This window comes from Amphibalanus amphitrite, unplaced genomic scaffold, assembly GCF_019059575.1.
Source record: "Amphibalanus amphitrite isolate SeventyFive unplaced genomic scaffold, NRLGWU_Aamphi_draft 000001F_arrow, whole genome shotgun sequence".
NCBI classification, from domain to species: Eukaryota; Metazoa; Arthropoda; class Thecostraca; order Balanomorpha; family Balanidae; genus Amphibalanus; species Amphibalanus amphitrite.
In genome coordinates, this window is record NW_024881499.1 from 1,800,716 (window position 1) to 1,818,902 (window position 18,187).

Genomic DNA, 18,187 nt, shown 5'->3' on the forward strand with positions numbered 1-18,187 from the left:
CTTCGGAAGTCAAGGCCAAATCACCGTGTCAAGCGTGTGTTATGTAACATCAGCTTAGTTCAGTCAGATCAGCATCATCGCTCGAGACAAGTCGGTGACCGCCCACCAAAGTGTAAGGGTGTGCACAAGTGTTGGAGTGACAAGTTACCTATTTGCTATTTGTAGTTGCTATTTGCTGAATTTATATTTTGTGCTGACCCTGCCCATGACCCTGTTTGCATAATTTCAGTTCAAGTTTGCCTTCCACAGTCACTATGAACATTTTGAAGCAGCTGTCAGGACTGATTCTTCGACCCTCAGCTGTAAGATACTAGCTTACTGAGCGTCCTTATGAACTGCACTGAAAAAAAATTTTACTCACTTTTCTGAGTAATGACTGAGTTGCCATTTTGTCCAATGGTAAAACTCACTCTAAATCCGCGTACTCAGGTAAAACTCAGGGCGGAACGCAGGTAAAACTCGGGCAAAACTCATTGCAAGTGAGTAGCATGTGAGTAACAAAGTGAGTTGCCATTTTGTCCGATGGTAAAACTCAGATAAAATTCAGTAAGTACTCATGCGTAACTCATGTCCTACTCAGACAACTCAGGCCAAACTCAGGTATTAGTAAGTCATTACTCATGAAAAACTAGGAAGTAACTCACATGTAACTCAGCTGGTACTAATGTATAACTCAGGTGGTAGTACGGCCATAACTCAGTTGGAACTCATCGGTTATTCAGTGAAAACTAGGGCTGTACTCAGGACGTACTCACGTCGATAACTCATACGATACTCGGGTGTTACTCAGGCGCCGCCTGAAACGGCTGATCTGATTCGTTTTATATTGGCTCAAGCCAATGTATAGGCTCGCCGCCCATGATAACAGCTGCCGCATCAGCATTATGCAATATGCATGCATGATGCTCATACAACAGCCACTACCAGGCAGCTAGTCTATATATTGGGATTGGCCAATATATAACGAATCATTGCCCAAAACCAGCATACATATCTGTATTATACCATGCCCGACCAACGTCTAGTCTTGCACTATTCGCCCCAGCCCTTACAAGAAATACATGTTTGTAGAAACGGTCGCATTGCGCTGTATTTCAATTCTGACACACGCCAAACTGCGTCGGGGGGGGGGGGGATCGACTCCACGTCAGCTCAGCTTCACTCTTTTGCCAGCTTCTCGACCTCAGTCTTCGCGGCTACAGGTGGCTGGCGCTCAGCATTGAATGGTGTGTGGAGCACATGGATACACACAAACCACAGCGTGTTTCGCACTTTGTGCGCCGTTTGTTGACTGAGCACAAAGTGCGCCGTCGCCCACAGCAAAAGACTCCCTTCCAAACCATGGATCCCCACAAGACTTCCGTTCGCTCCACGATGAGGCGGCACCGTTCGTTTTCTTCGGACTTGTTATGATAGGGGTGATCCAAATTTTCGTCACCCGTGTACGCCACCACTGACGCCTTCTCCGCCAAGATGCAGAGGAGGCTCAATGGGCCGTTCCCTGAAAACACAATAAAAAAAGTCAGATTTTCTTTTGCCAGTAAGAGAAACGGAAGTTATAGGGCATGCAAGGTGATTGAAATATCAAAAGTTATCAAGTTACTTCAGCTCAAAATTAATGTTAAACCGCGCCGTGCTGGTGCTCTGAGTTTACCGTGATGTACTGGGGGGAGGGGGTCGTCTTCACGTCCCCTCTTCTAACTCGGCTGTTGGGGTTGGGCCACGTAGCAACACGCCGTAAGCGGCTTTCGAAAAAGCATTAAAGATATTTAAGGAAATACTTGGGTAATTTTAAGGTCAAGTCAAGTGCCAGGTCACCAGAGGTCAGGAAAGGCCAAATTTTGCTTATTTCAATATTTTCGAAAAACTGGTGCTTAACTCGGAACCAAAAGAGCTGCCCGCGGAAAAATGCAGTCAATGCCCTTTCGACTTTTTTTTTGCTGGCGTTTGATCTCAGATTTGACCTCAGGGTCAACAATTAAGCCTCCAGAGAGCAAAAACTCTAAAAAAGCCGTTTTTACCAAAATGTTTTCTGTAATACTTTCCACTCAAGAGTCACGACATTTATTTTGCCGTTAGCATAGTGTTCCTCTCGTCGGGACGAATGAACTATAATTAGACCTTGAAAGGCCATATTTAAAACTTGACCTTAGGTTGACCTGACCAGGTCATGTTGCATATCAGTCGATCCAAACCGTCAAGCTGAACACATATGAGGTGTTTTATTGCACTAGCAAATATATTTTATATGTACATGCCGTAAGGTTGATACTTGAGACATGGTGATGGGACAGTATCAAAAACGCTATACAATGAAATCCGTTCGATATTTTTTTGACATTTTACCTCAAACTGGTGTGAAATCGAGCGGTGAATTCCCTGAGCGAAAATGACAAAAATATCGAACGGTTTCCATGGCACGTTGCGAACGGTGCGATCGTCAGCGACCATTGAAATTTTTCCGATGTTAAGTCATTTGACGTGACCTGACCTTGAACGACCTGGGTCTAAAATTTCTTCACATGGAGAAACAAATGTATGAGCAGGTGTGCCGAAAATGGTGGCGCTGCGCGCCGCCGTTCTTAGATATTCGCGAAAAACCTGAGGGGGCGGGGTGGGGGGCGTAAAACGCCACCCAGCACAGCGCGGGTCAAGGTCGGATGGTCACCTTAACAGTCGGGTTTTAGTCTCGCAAAACACTTCCATGGGCGTCCAATATTAAAATCAGCTTGAAACAATCACATAAAATGTGTTATACTTAACAGTAATGGAAATAAGCATGTCACGTCCAAACGCGTCTCGCCGCGGTATCTAATAATCTAATATGTAAGGAAGGTTGAAAATGCTCGCTGAAATCGAATAGTGTACGAAAATATGTGTGTAGGCATTAAAAAAAAAAACAGTCGGAAAAAATAATAACAGTGGAAAAATAATAAGCACAAACGAGACAAAAGAATCTTAAACGGTTCAGCGAGCGGAATTAAGACCATGGGCTCCACCACCGGGGGGGGGGGGGAAGGGTACGGGGGACGTGTCCCCCAATATTTTACATTTTTAACATTGTGCCTATGGGTGCTGCATGGAAAGAATCGACTTCAAACCACCTTCGCCCCCCCCCCCCAAAAAAAAAACATCGGGTCGTGACGGAGTTCTTGTTTAAAGAAGTAAAAAGGGTCAAATGAACGTTCTTTTAGGATAAGGACAACATTATCCCACAAACATGTTTTTTTAACCCTCGCATGTGTAGGGGGGGGGGGTCGGATTGACCCCCTTTCCCCATGGTTTTTCGCGAATAACTCGCGTAAAAAGCGGCTGATCGCGACGAAACTTTCAATACCATCGCATTGATCAATTTTACACCTACCCTACAACTTTCATGACCCTGACCCAAATGACCTTTGACCTGTGACCTCTTTTCCGAGACCATGTTTGGCCGGAATCGCGATTCGGCGTACGTCGGCTCGCATTAGCCGCGCGTTTGCAAGCTTTTCGTGGTTTCAAACGTTCAAACATGTGATTTGATGTTGCTCCCATGCATTAGGGTGGGTGTCAAGGTCACCTGAAGGTCAGGTCAGGTCACTGACCTTTGGTGACCTCGGGTGACCTCGGTTCACTTTTTCGAGTTTTACATGTTTCTAGGCTAGTTTTTGGAGCTGAATTCGAATTTAACAACCATTTGAACATTTACGAAGTAGTTTTGGTGCCTTCGTAACATGTTACGAAGCTGTCAGAGGCGGTTGACACGTACTACGAATACCCGTCACGACGCCTACTGATTGACCTGACCTGACCTGACCCGACCTGGTCTAAATGCTTCAAGACATCATCTGTGATCAAAACTAACACGATATTCGTGATCAGTACCCCGAAAAACCCCTTAGCAGCCACACTTTACGACTTTCTAATAGGTCCCGATTTTCCCGACTTTGGGTCATTGACCTGACCTGGAAGGTCAACCAATGACCTAGGACCTTAAAATTGGGTATCATCGGCTTCCTCTCGTCACGGGCAACACGCTCGTTTTTTCCGCGAAGCTCTAGCTCGATCAGGGGCTAAACGGCAAGGGGGGGGGGTCCAACCGACCCCCCCCCCCCCCTACACATTAGAAGCTGGAAAACGCCGCACACATGCAAGGGTTAAATTTAAATATAACATAACTCACCTCTTCTTTTTCGAACTATGCCGGGTAGGTATCCCTCAGTTTCTCGATCGATCTGCTCCGCCGTTCACGGTTGGCACCGACCTCCTGACGCCGGCGGGGAATGTCTGCTGGTCCATCAGTTCACCTCCCTGTTCTCCGCGGCGCATGCGATTGATAAAAGCTTCATCGACAATCACCGAGCTCTTCACAGATAACTTACCCGTCCCATCCTTCGCTGCACGCCTTCCCCGCTCCTGCACTCTCCCGCACAATTTCACAATAGCCTCAACAATTCAACGTGAACTACGCGAGTCACCGCGCCACAACGGACTGAAGCGCGCGCCGCGGTTTTCGAACGCAACGGCTATAATACTCATCACGCGAACTCACGCATCACGCAGGACACTCACCCTGCCGCGCATGCGCGCATCTTCAAGCCGGGGGTACCTCACGCACAACTGCACGTGAATTCGCGAGAACTCATGCATTGCGCAGGAAACTAGATTTGCCCAAGCAAAACTCATTTCCGACTCAGTTCGAATTCACGAAACTAAGCACTCAGAAATCACGCATAACGAAGTCACCCTGGTGATGTGAGTTAGATCAGCCAATAAGTGAGCACCACTATCGTATTCACTGAGTTTCTTCATGAGTTATTACTGAGTAATGCCAGGCCTGAGTAAATTTTTTTTTCAGTGTGTTACATGTCATACACAGACTCACAATTGAGATGTGTTTTGCCTTGACGCGTCTGGATCAGAATGACTGGTTTTGTATTTAGTGAAAGAGCCTAGCATTGAACATGAATGCTCTTTAAAACAATAATAGAATGATGACATCAATGACCCTCAGTCATTTATTGCTGAAAAAGGTTTTATTTCTACTTAACTCAGCATTAGACTGTCAGTCTGAGTGTGAGTGTTAAGTTCAAGTTGCATCCACTATGACTGCAATGTGAATGGCAATGCTCAGTCTTTACTGTCACCCCCAGCTAGCCTATAGGTACAGGGATATGAGTGCCACATATTGACCTTTATGAGTGGCCAGTCTTCCTGCAGGCAGCAGGACCCTGAGGGCCAGCAGCCAACCCATTTCTGCAGTCTTCTATGCAGATCAGGTTTGGTGGTCCTAGTGATATGGTCATAACTGACTTCTGAGGCCTTGTGCAATGTGCAGTGGACCTAATGTGCTGTGTGAGGCCTCATTCTTCCCTGAGGTCATATCTTAACCTTTTAATGCCCCTATCTTGTTCCCTAATGTAGTAAGTCAATTTTTTACTATCCTTATAGCTGTTAGGCCACAGGCAGCGTATCCATCAGTCGTGTATTGGTGCTCAATACAGGCATTGCACCAGCAGCAGCAGCACCAGCGGCAGCACCCGCGCGTGGCGGCTCCCAGGTCCAGAATGACCGCCGCCCCCGGCTGCGGCCGTGACCCCGCGCCGCCGGTGGCAGCGGCGCGCCCAGCGGGAGGCGGTCCGCAGTGGCGCGCCCAGCAGCGCGCCGAGAGGTGGCACCGGGCACACAGTGCACTGACACATCCTAACACACCTCCCCCCTAAATAAAAAGTCTCTTATTCTTTGCACTATAAAACAAAACAGAACGCGACGAAACTGCTGCTTCGACCGCGATCGGCCGCGATCAGCTGCAGCAGTGGCATCAGCTGCTCGGTCTGCGGCGCTGCAGTCGGTGACGTCCGCTCCGGTGACGTCCGCCTGGTGACGGCTGCGCTGGCGACATCTGGCGCTGCTGACGTCTGCGCTGGTGATGGCGTCGAAAATCGAGCGCCGCACCTGCGTCTCAGCGGTGGGACGCCACCTCGCGCTTCACCCCCTCGAGGTTCAGGCCTGCCGATGATACATTGGCTCAGCACATGTCGTACACTTTGGTCACACACAATCGAACAAGTCTGACGTGTGTATGCTTATAAAAAGTAGGTACCGTGCGGGAGTACACAGAGATGCAGAGAGTTTGACAACGGTTTTTAATGCAGTCGTTTCAACAAGCGTACCTATTTACAGATCGGGGTATCTTACCGGAGGCCGGGATACTCTCCCGTATCGTGTGACGTATGTGCTCGTCGGTTGTGGCGTTTGTCCCACAGCCGTGTCACTGGGCACCTGCAAAAAGTGTATGAATGGACTACTTTTCGTAATGATGTTAGAGTCCTGAGATACGCGCTCGTCGGTCCCTTGTTTGTGTTCGTCAGGCGTAGTCTCGTCAGTGGTCCGCTGTCCGTGTTGCTCGGGTGCAGCTGGCCGTTCGGCTGGATCGTCTTTCCTCCGAAGTTTCATAGGTTTCAGATGATTGTGATGAACGTTGGTCTCCTTACCACCGGGCATGCTGACCTTGTAGGTGACTCCGTCTCCCTCCGGACCGTGCCTTCTTAAAATGGTCGCAGGGCCTTTGTAATGAAGGGCCAGCTTACGTTTACCTCCGACGTGAGCCGTATGGTCCCTCACCCACACTTTTTGACCTGGCACATATTCAACCTCTCGCGCCGACTCGTTTTGTATTTTTGTCATGTCGTTGGAGGCTTTGTTGATGTTTTCGTGAACCTTGGTGTATGCGTCTCTGAGTTGGCGCAGCCTGTTTTCGACATGTGTGTCGACCATCGACACCTCGCGCCTCTGGTTGAAAAGCTCATCGACTGGCAGGCGTGCCTCATACCCATGCGCCAGAAAAAATGGGGTAAATCCGGTCACCGAGTGTTTGGACGTGTTGTATGCGAAGGTGAGGAAAGCCAAATGTTCGTCCCAATCAGATCCGCAAGGTTTGATAAATTTCGAGCACATGTCCTTGAGCGTGCGGTTAAAGCGCTCCACCATGCCATCGCTCTCAGGCCGATAGGGTGATGTCCGAGTTTTTTCGATTCCTAGTCGTTTGCACAGGGACTGGAAGACCGCAGACTCAAACTGGCGACCTTGATCGCTGTGAAGGCGTTCTGGCACCCCTTGCCGCAATACCATGTCCAGAAGACAGTCAGATACAGTTTCAGCTGTCTGGTTCTGCATGGGGTAGGCAAAGACGTATTTGGTAAAGTAGTCCATTGCTACTAAAGCGTACCTATTACCGCGAGCCGACATCGGCATCTCGGTGATATCGATAGCCACTCTTTCAAATGGCCTCGAATAGGATTCGGTTCGGAGAGTTGCTTGCATCTGTGGTGCTGGGCGACTGCGTCGTTGACAGGTCTCGCAAGTTTCGCAGTAGCGGGCGATGTCCCCGCTCATCCCCAGCCAGAAAAACCTGGTTGCTGCTCTCTCGAGAGTTCTGTCGGTTCCCAGATGACCAGCAGCCTCATCGTCGTGTAGCATGTTCAGGACTGTCTCATGATAGATTTTTGGAAGGACAATGACTGAGCTGTTGCCATGTCGCCTTAGCTTCAAAATCCCGTTTTCCATCGTGAGCTGGTCGAAAAATCGAGCCATGCTACGTAGTGAGCTGTTCTTCTTCTGCAGTTCTTTTTTAGGAGGGAGCTTCTTTGCTTCCAGCCAGTTTCTGACCTCACCCAGTAAGGGGTCGAGCTCCTGCTCCAATTGTAGCTTTTCGAGGGGGATGTCTTCTCGACCGCCCTTGTGGTTGGCGGCCAGCAGCTCTTTGGTCTCCGTCTCAGCTGTGGAGTCAGTGACGTCAAGGACGGGCCTCGACAGAGCGTCAGCATTACCATTGTCGCTGCCCTTGCGGTACTCAACGACAAAATCGTAAGTACTGAGCTCAATGGCCCACCGACCTCTCCGACCGGTGGCATCGCCGTCGACGTTGATAGATTTTGGGACGTTTTTGAGTGGTTTGTGGTCTGTCAGGACAGTGAACTTGGTGGCCGCGAGGTATTGCCGGAAATGTCTGACAGCCCACACGATGGCCCACAGCTCTTTGTCGTATGCGGGCCACCGTCGTTCAGCTTTGCTGAGGACTTTGCTGGCGTATGCAATTACCCTCTCCTCGCCATCGAGCGTCTCTGAGAGCACCGCTCCCACCGCAGTGTTCGAGGCGTCGGTTGCAAGCCTAAACTCCCCTTTGCATGTCGGTAGAGCCAGGATCGGAGGGGATGTCAGCTTGGTCTTGACGTTTTCGAAACTTTTGATCAGCTCGTCTGTCCATTCCAGTTCTCCCTTCTTTTCTGCGGCTTCTCGGATTGGCCGAACCAGGTCGGAGTAGTTTAAAACGAACCTGGAGTAGTAGCCGGCGAGTCCCAGAAAGCTCTTCAGCTCGTCGGCTGTCCGCGGTCTTGTCCAATTACGCACTTTTTCCACGTTGGCTGGGTCGGGTTCCACGCCTCTCCTCCCCACCTTGTGTCCGAGGAACACCACTTCGTCTCGGGCCAAGCAGCACTTCTTTGGTTTCAGCTTCATTCCCGCTGTTCTGATCCTGTGAAATACTTCCTCCAGGTTTTTCAGGTGTTCTCGTTCGGTCTCGCCAAACACAATTATGTCGTCGATATAGACGAGGCAGCTCTTGGAGTCCATTCCAGCCAGCACCAGCTCCATCAGCCGCTGGAACGTGGCTCCTGCGTTCTTCAGACCGAACGGCATCGCTCGGAAGTGGTGGAGACCTTTTCCTGTGCTGAAGGCAGTCTTCTCCCTGTCCTTCTCAGCGACGTCAACCTGCCAGTAACCTGACGCCATGTCGAGGGTTGAGAAAAACTTTGCTCCGGCGAGGCTGTCGAGGCTCTCGTTCACCCTCGGCAGAGGGACTGGCAAGCTTTGTGTGACGGCGTTTACTGCTCGGAGATCGACGCAGAATCTGAAACTGCCGTCTTTCTTTTTTGCAAGGACAATTGGTGAGCACCAAGGGCTGGAACTCTCCTCAATGATCCCTTCTTTCAGCATCTTTTCTTTTTGTCTTTCCACCTCGTCTCTCAGCTTTACTGGGATTCGTCGTGGCCGTTGACGTACTGGCGGTGCACCGCCAGTTTCGATCTGGTGTTGAATGAGAGTCGTTTTTCCGATGTCTGCCTCGCCTTTGCTAAAAACATCACTGAATTCCATCACTAGCTGTCTTAATGAGGTCTTTCCCGTTTTTGAGAGGACTGCCGACTCTAGCTTGAGCTCCTTCACGAGTTCATCGATCGTCCCCTCGTCGACTGCGGCTGAAGCAGCCGATGTGTCGGGAACGTCGTACATACCTCTCCCATTCTCTTGGATTGAGTACAGAAGTCCTATCTCTGTACCTGGAGGGATCGTGACTGCCTGGCTACCGATGTTTGCGATTTGAACCGGGACCTTGGCTTCGCTCGTCACCGCAGTAACCACGCGGGGGATTCTCCATTCCTGCTCGTTCCCTACGGGCTGTGGCTCGAGCACGCCTTGCCAACTGACTTCCCTGGTGACTTTGACACCACCGTCAGGAATCTCGACGTCGACCTGAACGAGCGTCTGAGACTTTGCCGGTATTGTAACGGGCGAGCATGTTAGCACCCTGGCACGCTGGGGTCGCAGCTCAGCGTATGTTGGGAGGGGAATCTCAAGGCTGCTCACCCTGAAGACCCCTGCCTTGTCATCCAGCACTGTTTTGTGTTGGCAGCAGAAGTCTCGGCCGAGAACGACCTGATAAATCAAGCCTGGAATGACCAACATGGGCTGGATGAACTGCAGAGTCTGTATTGAAAAGGACACTTCTGCTTGTGTGTTGACCTGTATTTTCTGTCCACCCGCCTGCGTTATTGTTCCAAAATATCCTTTGTGTGACACTTCTTTCGGTACAGCTGCTTGAGCGAATTCTTGTCCGATCATTGACGCATCGGCTCCGGAATCTACGAGGGCCCATACACTGCGTCCTTCGACTTCGATTTTGATCACTGAAGCGCGTTTGGGGCTTGCTTCCTGACCAGGTACTGCTGCAGTGTTCCCAACAGCGCCAGAATTATCGCGTGCGGGGCTCGAGGGAGCGATGCCCCCTGCCGCGACTGGCGTTCTCCAGCATTCGTGAAGCGCGTGGCCGTGCCTTCCGCAACCCTGGCAGGGAATACCGGGCGGAATCGCGCTCGGTGCTACGGACCGTGTTGTCCGTTTCTGTCGGTTTGAAAACCGCGGACAATCGCGTTTGAAATGGGCGGTATCGCCACACAGGTAACAAACGCCTCGTTTACTGTCGGTTGGTTTGCAGTGCTCGGTCACCTGGACTTTCATTTCATTCAACTCACTCCGGAGTTCTCCAAGGATGGTCAGAATATCTGGTGCCTGTCCACCCTCAATGGGTTGCGTTTCTTTAGCCGATATTGCCACCGCCGTGTCATGACCAGCGGACGCCCGCATAACGGCGAGAGTGAGGTCCTTTTCCCAAAGTCTCTGGACGACTTCCTCCGCTTTTTGAAGCGACAGCACAGTGTGATCATTGTGCAGCTTCTCTTGAAGCTTAAGATCGCTCAGACCACACAGGAAGTGATCTAGCGCTATATGATCCACCTGTTCACTGGGTAACCCCGGGTGTGCCAGGCTTGTGAGTTTTCGTACGCGATCAGCGAATGATTCTATATTCTCTTCAGGCAGTTGACGGATAAAACGCAACTTAGCCCGGGCCCGTCGCGTGTCGCAGCTAGATCCAAATTTATTTTGTAGGGCCCCCTTAAGTTCCTTGTAGTCGCTCCTGGCTCCTTTGTCCAAGTTCCCACAAATGTCCAAAGCAGCACCATCCAGCAAGTCGAGCAGGGCAGTTGCTAGTTTTGTCTTCTCCAAGTCACCAAAACGCGTCTCAAAACGGAAAATCCACGTTTCCCAATTTTCCTCCTCGCGACCGCTAAATTTTGTTGTGCTGTGAATTTTTGAGTACAGTTCGTTCGACATTTTGGGCAGTGTATGAACGACGACTAATAAATATGATCGTATCGTCTAACGATACGGTATGCAATGACCAAACCGGTAATTTGAAAATCGTGTCGTAAAACGACTACGCTATATATGCCCTATCATCGTATCGACCAACGATACGTTATGCAATAACAAAACCAGATAATTTGAAAAAAAACGTGTCGTAAACGACCACGCTATCTGTGCCTAATGAGTTGCAAACGCTGCCAGTGCCTCAGCGTGATTTGATATACACCAACTATAATCGACCGGAAATCAGCAAAAGCCGTGTCAAAAACGACTGCAACTTTCCCAAATTTCAGGTCGTAGGTTTAAGGCTCATGTATCGTGAATCGATAACATAGGAGCTGCTAAAACGGTTACCGTTTAACCGAACATCACTTAAATGTAGGGAGCGTAAATGAGCTTACCTTGACCGCGCCAATGTTAGGCCACAGGCAGCGTATCCATCAGTCGTGTATTGGTGCTCAATACAGGCATTGCACCAGCAGCAGCAGCACCAGCGGCAGCACCCGCGCGTGGCGGCTCCCAGGTCCAGAATGACCGCCGCCCCCGGCTGCGGCCGTGACCCCGCGCCGCCGGTGGCAGCGGCGCGCCCAGCGGGAGGCGGTCCGCAGTGGCGCGCCCAGCAGCGCGCCGAGAGGTGGCACCGGGCACACAGTGCACTGACACATCCTAACATAGCCTTTAGGTCTCTGATGCTCTACACACAGAGATCAAATGCAAGTTTCTCAGAATTCCACCAATTTATCAGGGTTACACATAAAACTTTGAAGGCCCTGAGCATCACCCAGCTTCTGAGGGCCTTACAAGGGACACTGGCTGGCCCTTTAGGGGCTAGAAGGTGATCCTGAAGGCTCAAAGCTGGCTTCATTCCTTTACTGGTCCCTAAGGGCCCCATGCTAATTTGAGAGACCTATTCTGACTTAATTGTCTAACATCACCATCAGCTTCTGACAGCCCCACACCAGTTTCTTAAGAGCCCTGTTGGCCTCTGAGGGCCTCTAGAATCTCCAAGCCAGCTTGTGTGGGCTTCTAGATGACTTCTAAGGCTCCATGCCAGAAGCCAGTGAAGATGCATGAGCTCTCTGAGAGCCCCTATGCAGGCCTGCCAGTCTGAGGGCTCCACACCAGCTTCTGAGGGCTCCCATGGTCCATGGAACTCCCAAAGAGTCACATGTTAACCTCTGAGGGCCCAATGCAGGTTCAGGAAGCCTGAGGATGGGCCTATGCTGATCCCTAGAAGCTTTTCCAACCTTTCAGGGGCCCGATTTCTCTGAGGTTCCCATGCCACTGGGAGAGCCCCGAAACAGTGCTCTTAGCCTTTCTGAGAAGCCAGTGGGCCCCTGGGACTTTTGGAAGGGCTTCTAGGTACTTCGAGCCAGTCTCGAGTGAAATAATGCTATCACATCGACTGCTAGGGGACTTCAGCAGGTCTGAGAGTTAATGCTAGCATCTGAAGGAGTCACGGAGGATTCTTAGGGCCTGCATGTGCCTCCAATGGTCCTCTTACGGGCTTTTGTGAGTCCCGTGCTGATTTAGCTCCATACCTGCATTCCACGCCGTTCTGTGGGTTCGATACCGATATGAGGGGCGTCTGAGGGTTCCCACTGGTTTGTAAGGGCAGTCCATACAGGGTTCTGGCTCCTGAAGGCCCAGCTGGTCTCTCAGTCTCCGTGGGCCCTACACCGAGCTCCGTAAGCTTTACACTGGTCTCTAAGAGCTCCCACCGGCTTTTGAGGTGTAATGCACCTGCCTCTTAGGCTCTTGCTTTATCTAGATATTGTCAGAGAGCTACGCCCATTAGGCAAGACCTGTCCGATATTTTATGTCAAACTCTTAGTTTGAGAGACCCACGATGGGCTTACGCCGGTGTTTTGTGTCCCATGTCTATAAGAACAATTGGAATCGGCCTTTCAGACACTCCTTGAAAGGTTCGATGCTTAGGTTTTGCATTGAGGGCCTTGTATGACGTCTAAGATGGCTTGAAGTCATCGGCGTTTTTCGTCTTCGTCTAACTCTCGATCAAAATGATCGTAGGCAGCGAGTGGGGAAAGCCACCATCGAACTCATTCGGTCAGCTTCGTGACCTGTCCTGAATAGCTTTAAACTGACCTTGACCTGAGGTAATTGGCCTAAGTTGACCTCACCCGAACAAAATGTTTATCATTCGAGGGGCTTGAGGATAACAAGCACGATGGTGCCCGTGCCGAGACTTCGGCGCTGGTCATTTGTTGACCTTTCTAGCCAAGTCAATGACCCAAATGTCGGGAAAATCAGGACCTGATGGAATGTCCTTGTGAAGTTGTTAAGAGAGTTTTCAGGGTCCTGATTTCGAATTTCACATAATGTTTGATCAAAGATGATGTTCCTATTCATGGTGCAGGTGATGCACTTGTAGCCAGCATACTTTATACATCTCTCCCTTGAGAGTCACCGACATTGAACATCCGTAGCATGTTTTCTCACAATCCATTCCGCCCCAGCCGACCCTGATTCTCCGTCTCGCTGTTCCTGCCCCATGTCCGCCGCTATCGGGGTGTATTTCCGTCCAGTCAGCGTGACGGGTAAAAACTGACCGAGACTGTGACGTCACTGGACGGCCGGCCGCGCTGTGCGCCGGCCACCGGTTCCGGTTCCGCTGACGACATTCGGCCCGGAACAGCGCGCGACTGGGAGACGGAATAGGCCGGGGACGGACCGTCGGCGCAGTAGCTCCGCAGCACCGCGCGGGTCAGGTCGACCGTCTGCCCTTCGTGCCGTGTGTTATCGCCAGCGGTCGGAACCGGGTGTCGGGACGAGCTTATTGGTGGTGAGCGTTGTCGCTGTTTCACTCTGCCATTTGCCACTGTGGTCGTGTAAAAGTGTGCCCGGATGGTAAGGATTGCGGTTCGTAGCCACATATGGGGTCGCATCCTCCCCCAATTTGTTTCGCTGATGACCCGTCTGTAACTCTGTAGGTCCCATTCTTTGCGTGCTGCTCTGTCCGTCTGTCTCCGCAGACCCTCTCCGCCCCGAATGTTGGTCGTCTCGCTGACCCTCCCCGTCCATCTATCGGCCGCCGCAGACCCTCCCCATTCGTCCGTCGGTCCCCGCTGACCCCCCCCCCCCCGCCCCCGTCTGTTGGCAGAATCTCGGGACGTGCACGATGCCTCTGTACGAGCCGACGGCAGCCACGCAGCGTGCCACGTTCGGCATGTCGTGATTCTGGTTCCCGGAGGCGCAGTTTGGCTGCGCCCCCGGGGTAGTGCGCACCCGAGTCGGCTACTCGGGCGGCACCAAACGCTGCCCGAGCTACTACGACCTGTGAGTCGCCGCAGGGGACGCAGAGGATTGGCACTGGGGGGCGTGCGGGATGTGGGAGGTGGGAAGTTTTGTAACTCATTGCTTAGATAGTATTTTTCAAAGAAGCATTGGATAGCTAACCACTCTTTCGTTGGTCTGTCGCGGTCGGTTCCTGTGATTTTTGCTGCATCTACGAGCAGTTGCTCTAGCTGGCGTGTGCCGCTGATGTGCATATGAACGGTCTGGTGACGGCGCCTTCCCCCTTGTCTTGGCCAGTGGTGATCACACGGAGACGACCGACATCGAGTTCGATCCGCAGCAGACCAGCTACGAGGCGCTGCTGGGCATGTTCTGGCGCAACCACGACTGCACAGCGCGCTGCAGCCGGCAGGTGAGGTCGGGCGGGCTGAGGCGGGCTGAGGGGCGCTGCTCGGCGGCCGGTCAGCAGCAACCACGACTGCACGGCGCGCTGCAGCCGGCAGGTGAGGTCGGGCGGGCTGAGGGGGGCCGAGGGGCGCTGCTCGGCGGCCGGTCAGCGCTGCTCGGACGCTGACTGGTGTCTCTCTGGGGACGGGCGGGTGGATGTAATCGTGAATACTTCCTCTGAAGGGTGATGAAATAGGAAGTGGCATACTCTGCGGCTTTTTATGGCTGGATGAAGTGTTTAGTGTGTATAAATATGATGAAGGATAGATGTGGCTTTGTTAATTTTTGTATAAATGAATCCATCTTTTTTGGTTGGTATCTGCCCTTGTCAGACTTTTTGTTCGGGTTGTTGGAGAATCACCTTGGTACCCTGTTTTTACATGCCGTGACTGTTGTTCCTTTGTGTTAACATGTTAATACGCTGGGTGTGTGACTATCTATCGCTGTGTCCCGCACTCGCAGTACATGTCGGCCATTTTCTACCATGACGAGGAGCAGAAGGCGCTGGCCGAGCGGACCATGAAGGAGCAGGCTTCCCGGCAGACCAAGAACATCACCACTAAAATCCTGCCGGCCGGGGAGTTCACAGAGGCAGAGGAGTGAGTAGTGCAGAGGAGGGGAGGGAGTAGTGCAGAGGAGGAGCGAGTAGTCACGGAGTCAGACTGTCAGGGGAGCGAGTAGTCATGGAGTCAGTGAGAGGAGTAAGTAGTCACGGAGTCGGAGGAGTGAGTAGTGCAGAGGACAGGAGCGAGTAGTCCGAAGCGGGACGGCTGGCGCGCTAACCCGTTGTTTGATCTGTCATTGTGAAGTGGGCTGGTGACACATTTACTGCTGCTGTGCAGTACCCCCCCCCCCCCCGCCGCCGGGTTTTTGTGCGGTGTTACAATAACACACTCGGTTCTAGCCCACCGCACTGCTGTAGGGGCGCCTACGAGCGAGCGCGGCTCACCTCCGTTCAGGAGAGCGCAGTGCGGCAGCGAAGTTACAGCTGTTTACTAATGCGAAAATAAAGGGCAAATGTGGAATGTTAAAAGAACCAAGCGAGGTGCTACAGTTTGACAGCTATAAACCGGGACTTCGTTTTCCGAACAACACAGAGATAATCGGTTTTATCGACTGTGTTCACAAAAGTAAAGCGATGCGTGGAAAAAGGCGGAGCTGTTCCAATTAAAAATTTGACTGTTAGGGGCTACATCGGCTGTACGATGGACCCCTTGTGACGTCAGACGGGGGTAAAGTGCTGTGTTATTTGTTATTCATTTTTCACGACCCTACAGTTTGGCAGCATCCCGTCTTATTATTCAGACTTCATGTTTAGGTGTGACACGGAACATTTGGACGTTTTTCAGACGGATTGTGATGCAAATCCTTCACAAAAGCCGTCTTCATGCGTATTTCTCTGCTCATTGCTCAATGTTCATGAATCTGCGGCGTGTCACTTCAGCCTCCCCCACCAGCAGCTGGTCGCTGTGTTTACGTGTCGCTGAGCTGACCTCCCCGATAACCACACACTGCGCTGTTCTGACGCCGCCGTGTGCTGTGCTGACGCCGCCGTGTGCCGCCAGCTACCATCAAAAGTACCTGCTGCAGAAGCACGGCGCGCTGCTCTCCTCCCTGGACATCGAGCCCGGTGACGACCTCATCAAGTCACACGTGGCCGCCAGACTCAACGGGTCAGTATTATAGGGGAGGGGAGTCAGACTCAACGGGTCAGTACAGGGTCAGGGGGGGGGTCTAGACTCAACAGGTCAGTACAGGGACAGGGGGCTAGACTCAATGGGTCAGTACAGGGGAGGGGAGTCAGACTCAACAGTCAACGGATCAGGATAGGCCACAGTATAGGCCATAGGGGATGGAGTCAGACTCAACAGTCAACGGGTCAGTATAGGGGAGGGGAGTCAGACTCAACGGGTCAGTGCAGGACAGGGGAGGGACGGGTCAGCGGGGTGAAGGGGGGAACAACAGTCTCAATGCGTTATTTGGGCGCGAGTGTTTTATGCGCTGTTATCGCGGTGGCGTATCATTGGCTTACTTTAAAAAAAAAACGTCAAAGAAGAATTTGTTGACGAAGCATTGCAAATATTAATGAAGTTTTTTTTGGCACATACATTAAGTTTTTCTGGACATAAAATTAGTTGTGGGAAAGTTTTACTTTCATGATAAAAGATGCCGTGTTTTTCTTCCAAATAAGTTATGCCGATTTAAGCAAACCTTCGTGTTTTACCTTTTTTAGAGCAAGTGAATCGCTGCTTTATTTTGAATGGCATGATTATGTTGCGGGTACTATCAAGTCATAGCGTCTAAAAATCATTCTATTTTTCCACGTTTGTTCCACACCACTTTGACCGCTGCCCCCTGTGTCCTCTAGCTATGTGGGCGGCTACGGCAAGCTGCAGGACTTTGACGCCGAGTGGGAGCGACTAGGGCTCAACAATCAGATGGCCGAGTACGTGCGTAATATAATTCGCACGCAGCGCCGGTAGGGGCGCCCCGCGAGCCCGGGGACCGGCGCGGAGCGACACGGGCCGCGGCCGGCACAGGCGGAGAGCCCCGCCGGGCGGACCGCGGCGCGCGCGGCGTATGACGGCGGCTGCTGGAACCCGAGCTTCGGGAGGCGGCCGTCAGAGGGTACTGCGCGCGCCGCGGCCGCCCGACGGACTCGCCAGCCTGGTCCGGCCGCGGCCCGAACTGCTCCATGTCTATGGTCTGCTGTCGGAGGACGCTGGAAACTCCGTGGAGGCTAGATGGCGTCGCAAAATAAATGTATGCCTATTGCGCGATGCTAGTTCACATAATTATGTTTACTGAGTTCGGAGATTCAAATAGTCTGTAGTGGTTCACCGACGGTTGTGATAATGCAGGAGTTTTCAGTACGCCCCGGATTGGTGAATATGACAATAATTGTCGCTATCAGGTGATCCACTCTGGAAATGATATTGCCGCACGTGACACACGATACTAGTTTACAAATATACCGTATAGAATGTTACATGTCTTTCCTCAAACATTTCAGTCTGCATTGGCATTAGCGTTAGTGAATAGTAAAAGTTGAGACAGCTCGTCAATGTCAACGGAACATTTTCTTCTCTTTTTTTTTCTTTTGGTCATTGCGAAAGATGCTACTACAAGTAAGTTCGAACTACTGTGCTGTATACAAGTACTGTAAGTTCGAAAAGTTGCAATGAAACATGAGCATTGAGCTCTGCAGGTCAAAATAACCTAGCCCACCTCGCCGAGTGTTGCTGTGATGCTGGTGGCAGTCTTTAAAGCATATGCAATGCACCGTGCGCAGTACACGTAAAAGTCGTTTCATGATTCTTATGCACGTCCTAAACGGCAGTGGGTATTCCTATTCGTTGTCTGGAACGAACGGGCTAATCGACGGAGAATAAGACGGGTGGGTATCGACATTAAAAACAGAAAAACGTTTCAAATGGACTGACTGAAAAACTACACCCCTTGGTCGCCGAACTCTTCGGTGCTTCTTGCGTTTCCATCACCGGGTTGCGATGCAGCCTGTCTTGCG

General features: G+C 51.4%; 1 protein-coding gene across 1 annotated transcript; it reads left to right on the forward strand.

The window, feature by feature from the left end:
- Window positions 1-29: 29 nt before the first annotated feature.
- Window positions 30-17,650, forward strand: LOC122387386 (peptide methionine sulfoxide reductase-like). The gene is given in 7 exon segments (XM_043377577.1): window positions 30-112; window positions 230-302; window positions 14,081-14,256; window positions 14,512-14,626; window positions 15,124-15,260; window positions 16,227-16,334; window positions 17,030-17,650. Coding segments are annotated over 6 exon segments (699 nt in total). The 5' UTR covers window positions 30-112; window positions 230-254; the 3' UTR covers window positions 17,145-17,650.
- Window positions 17,651-18,187: the final 537 nt, after the last annotated feature.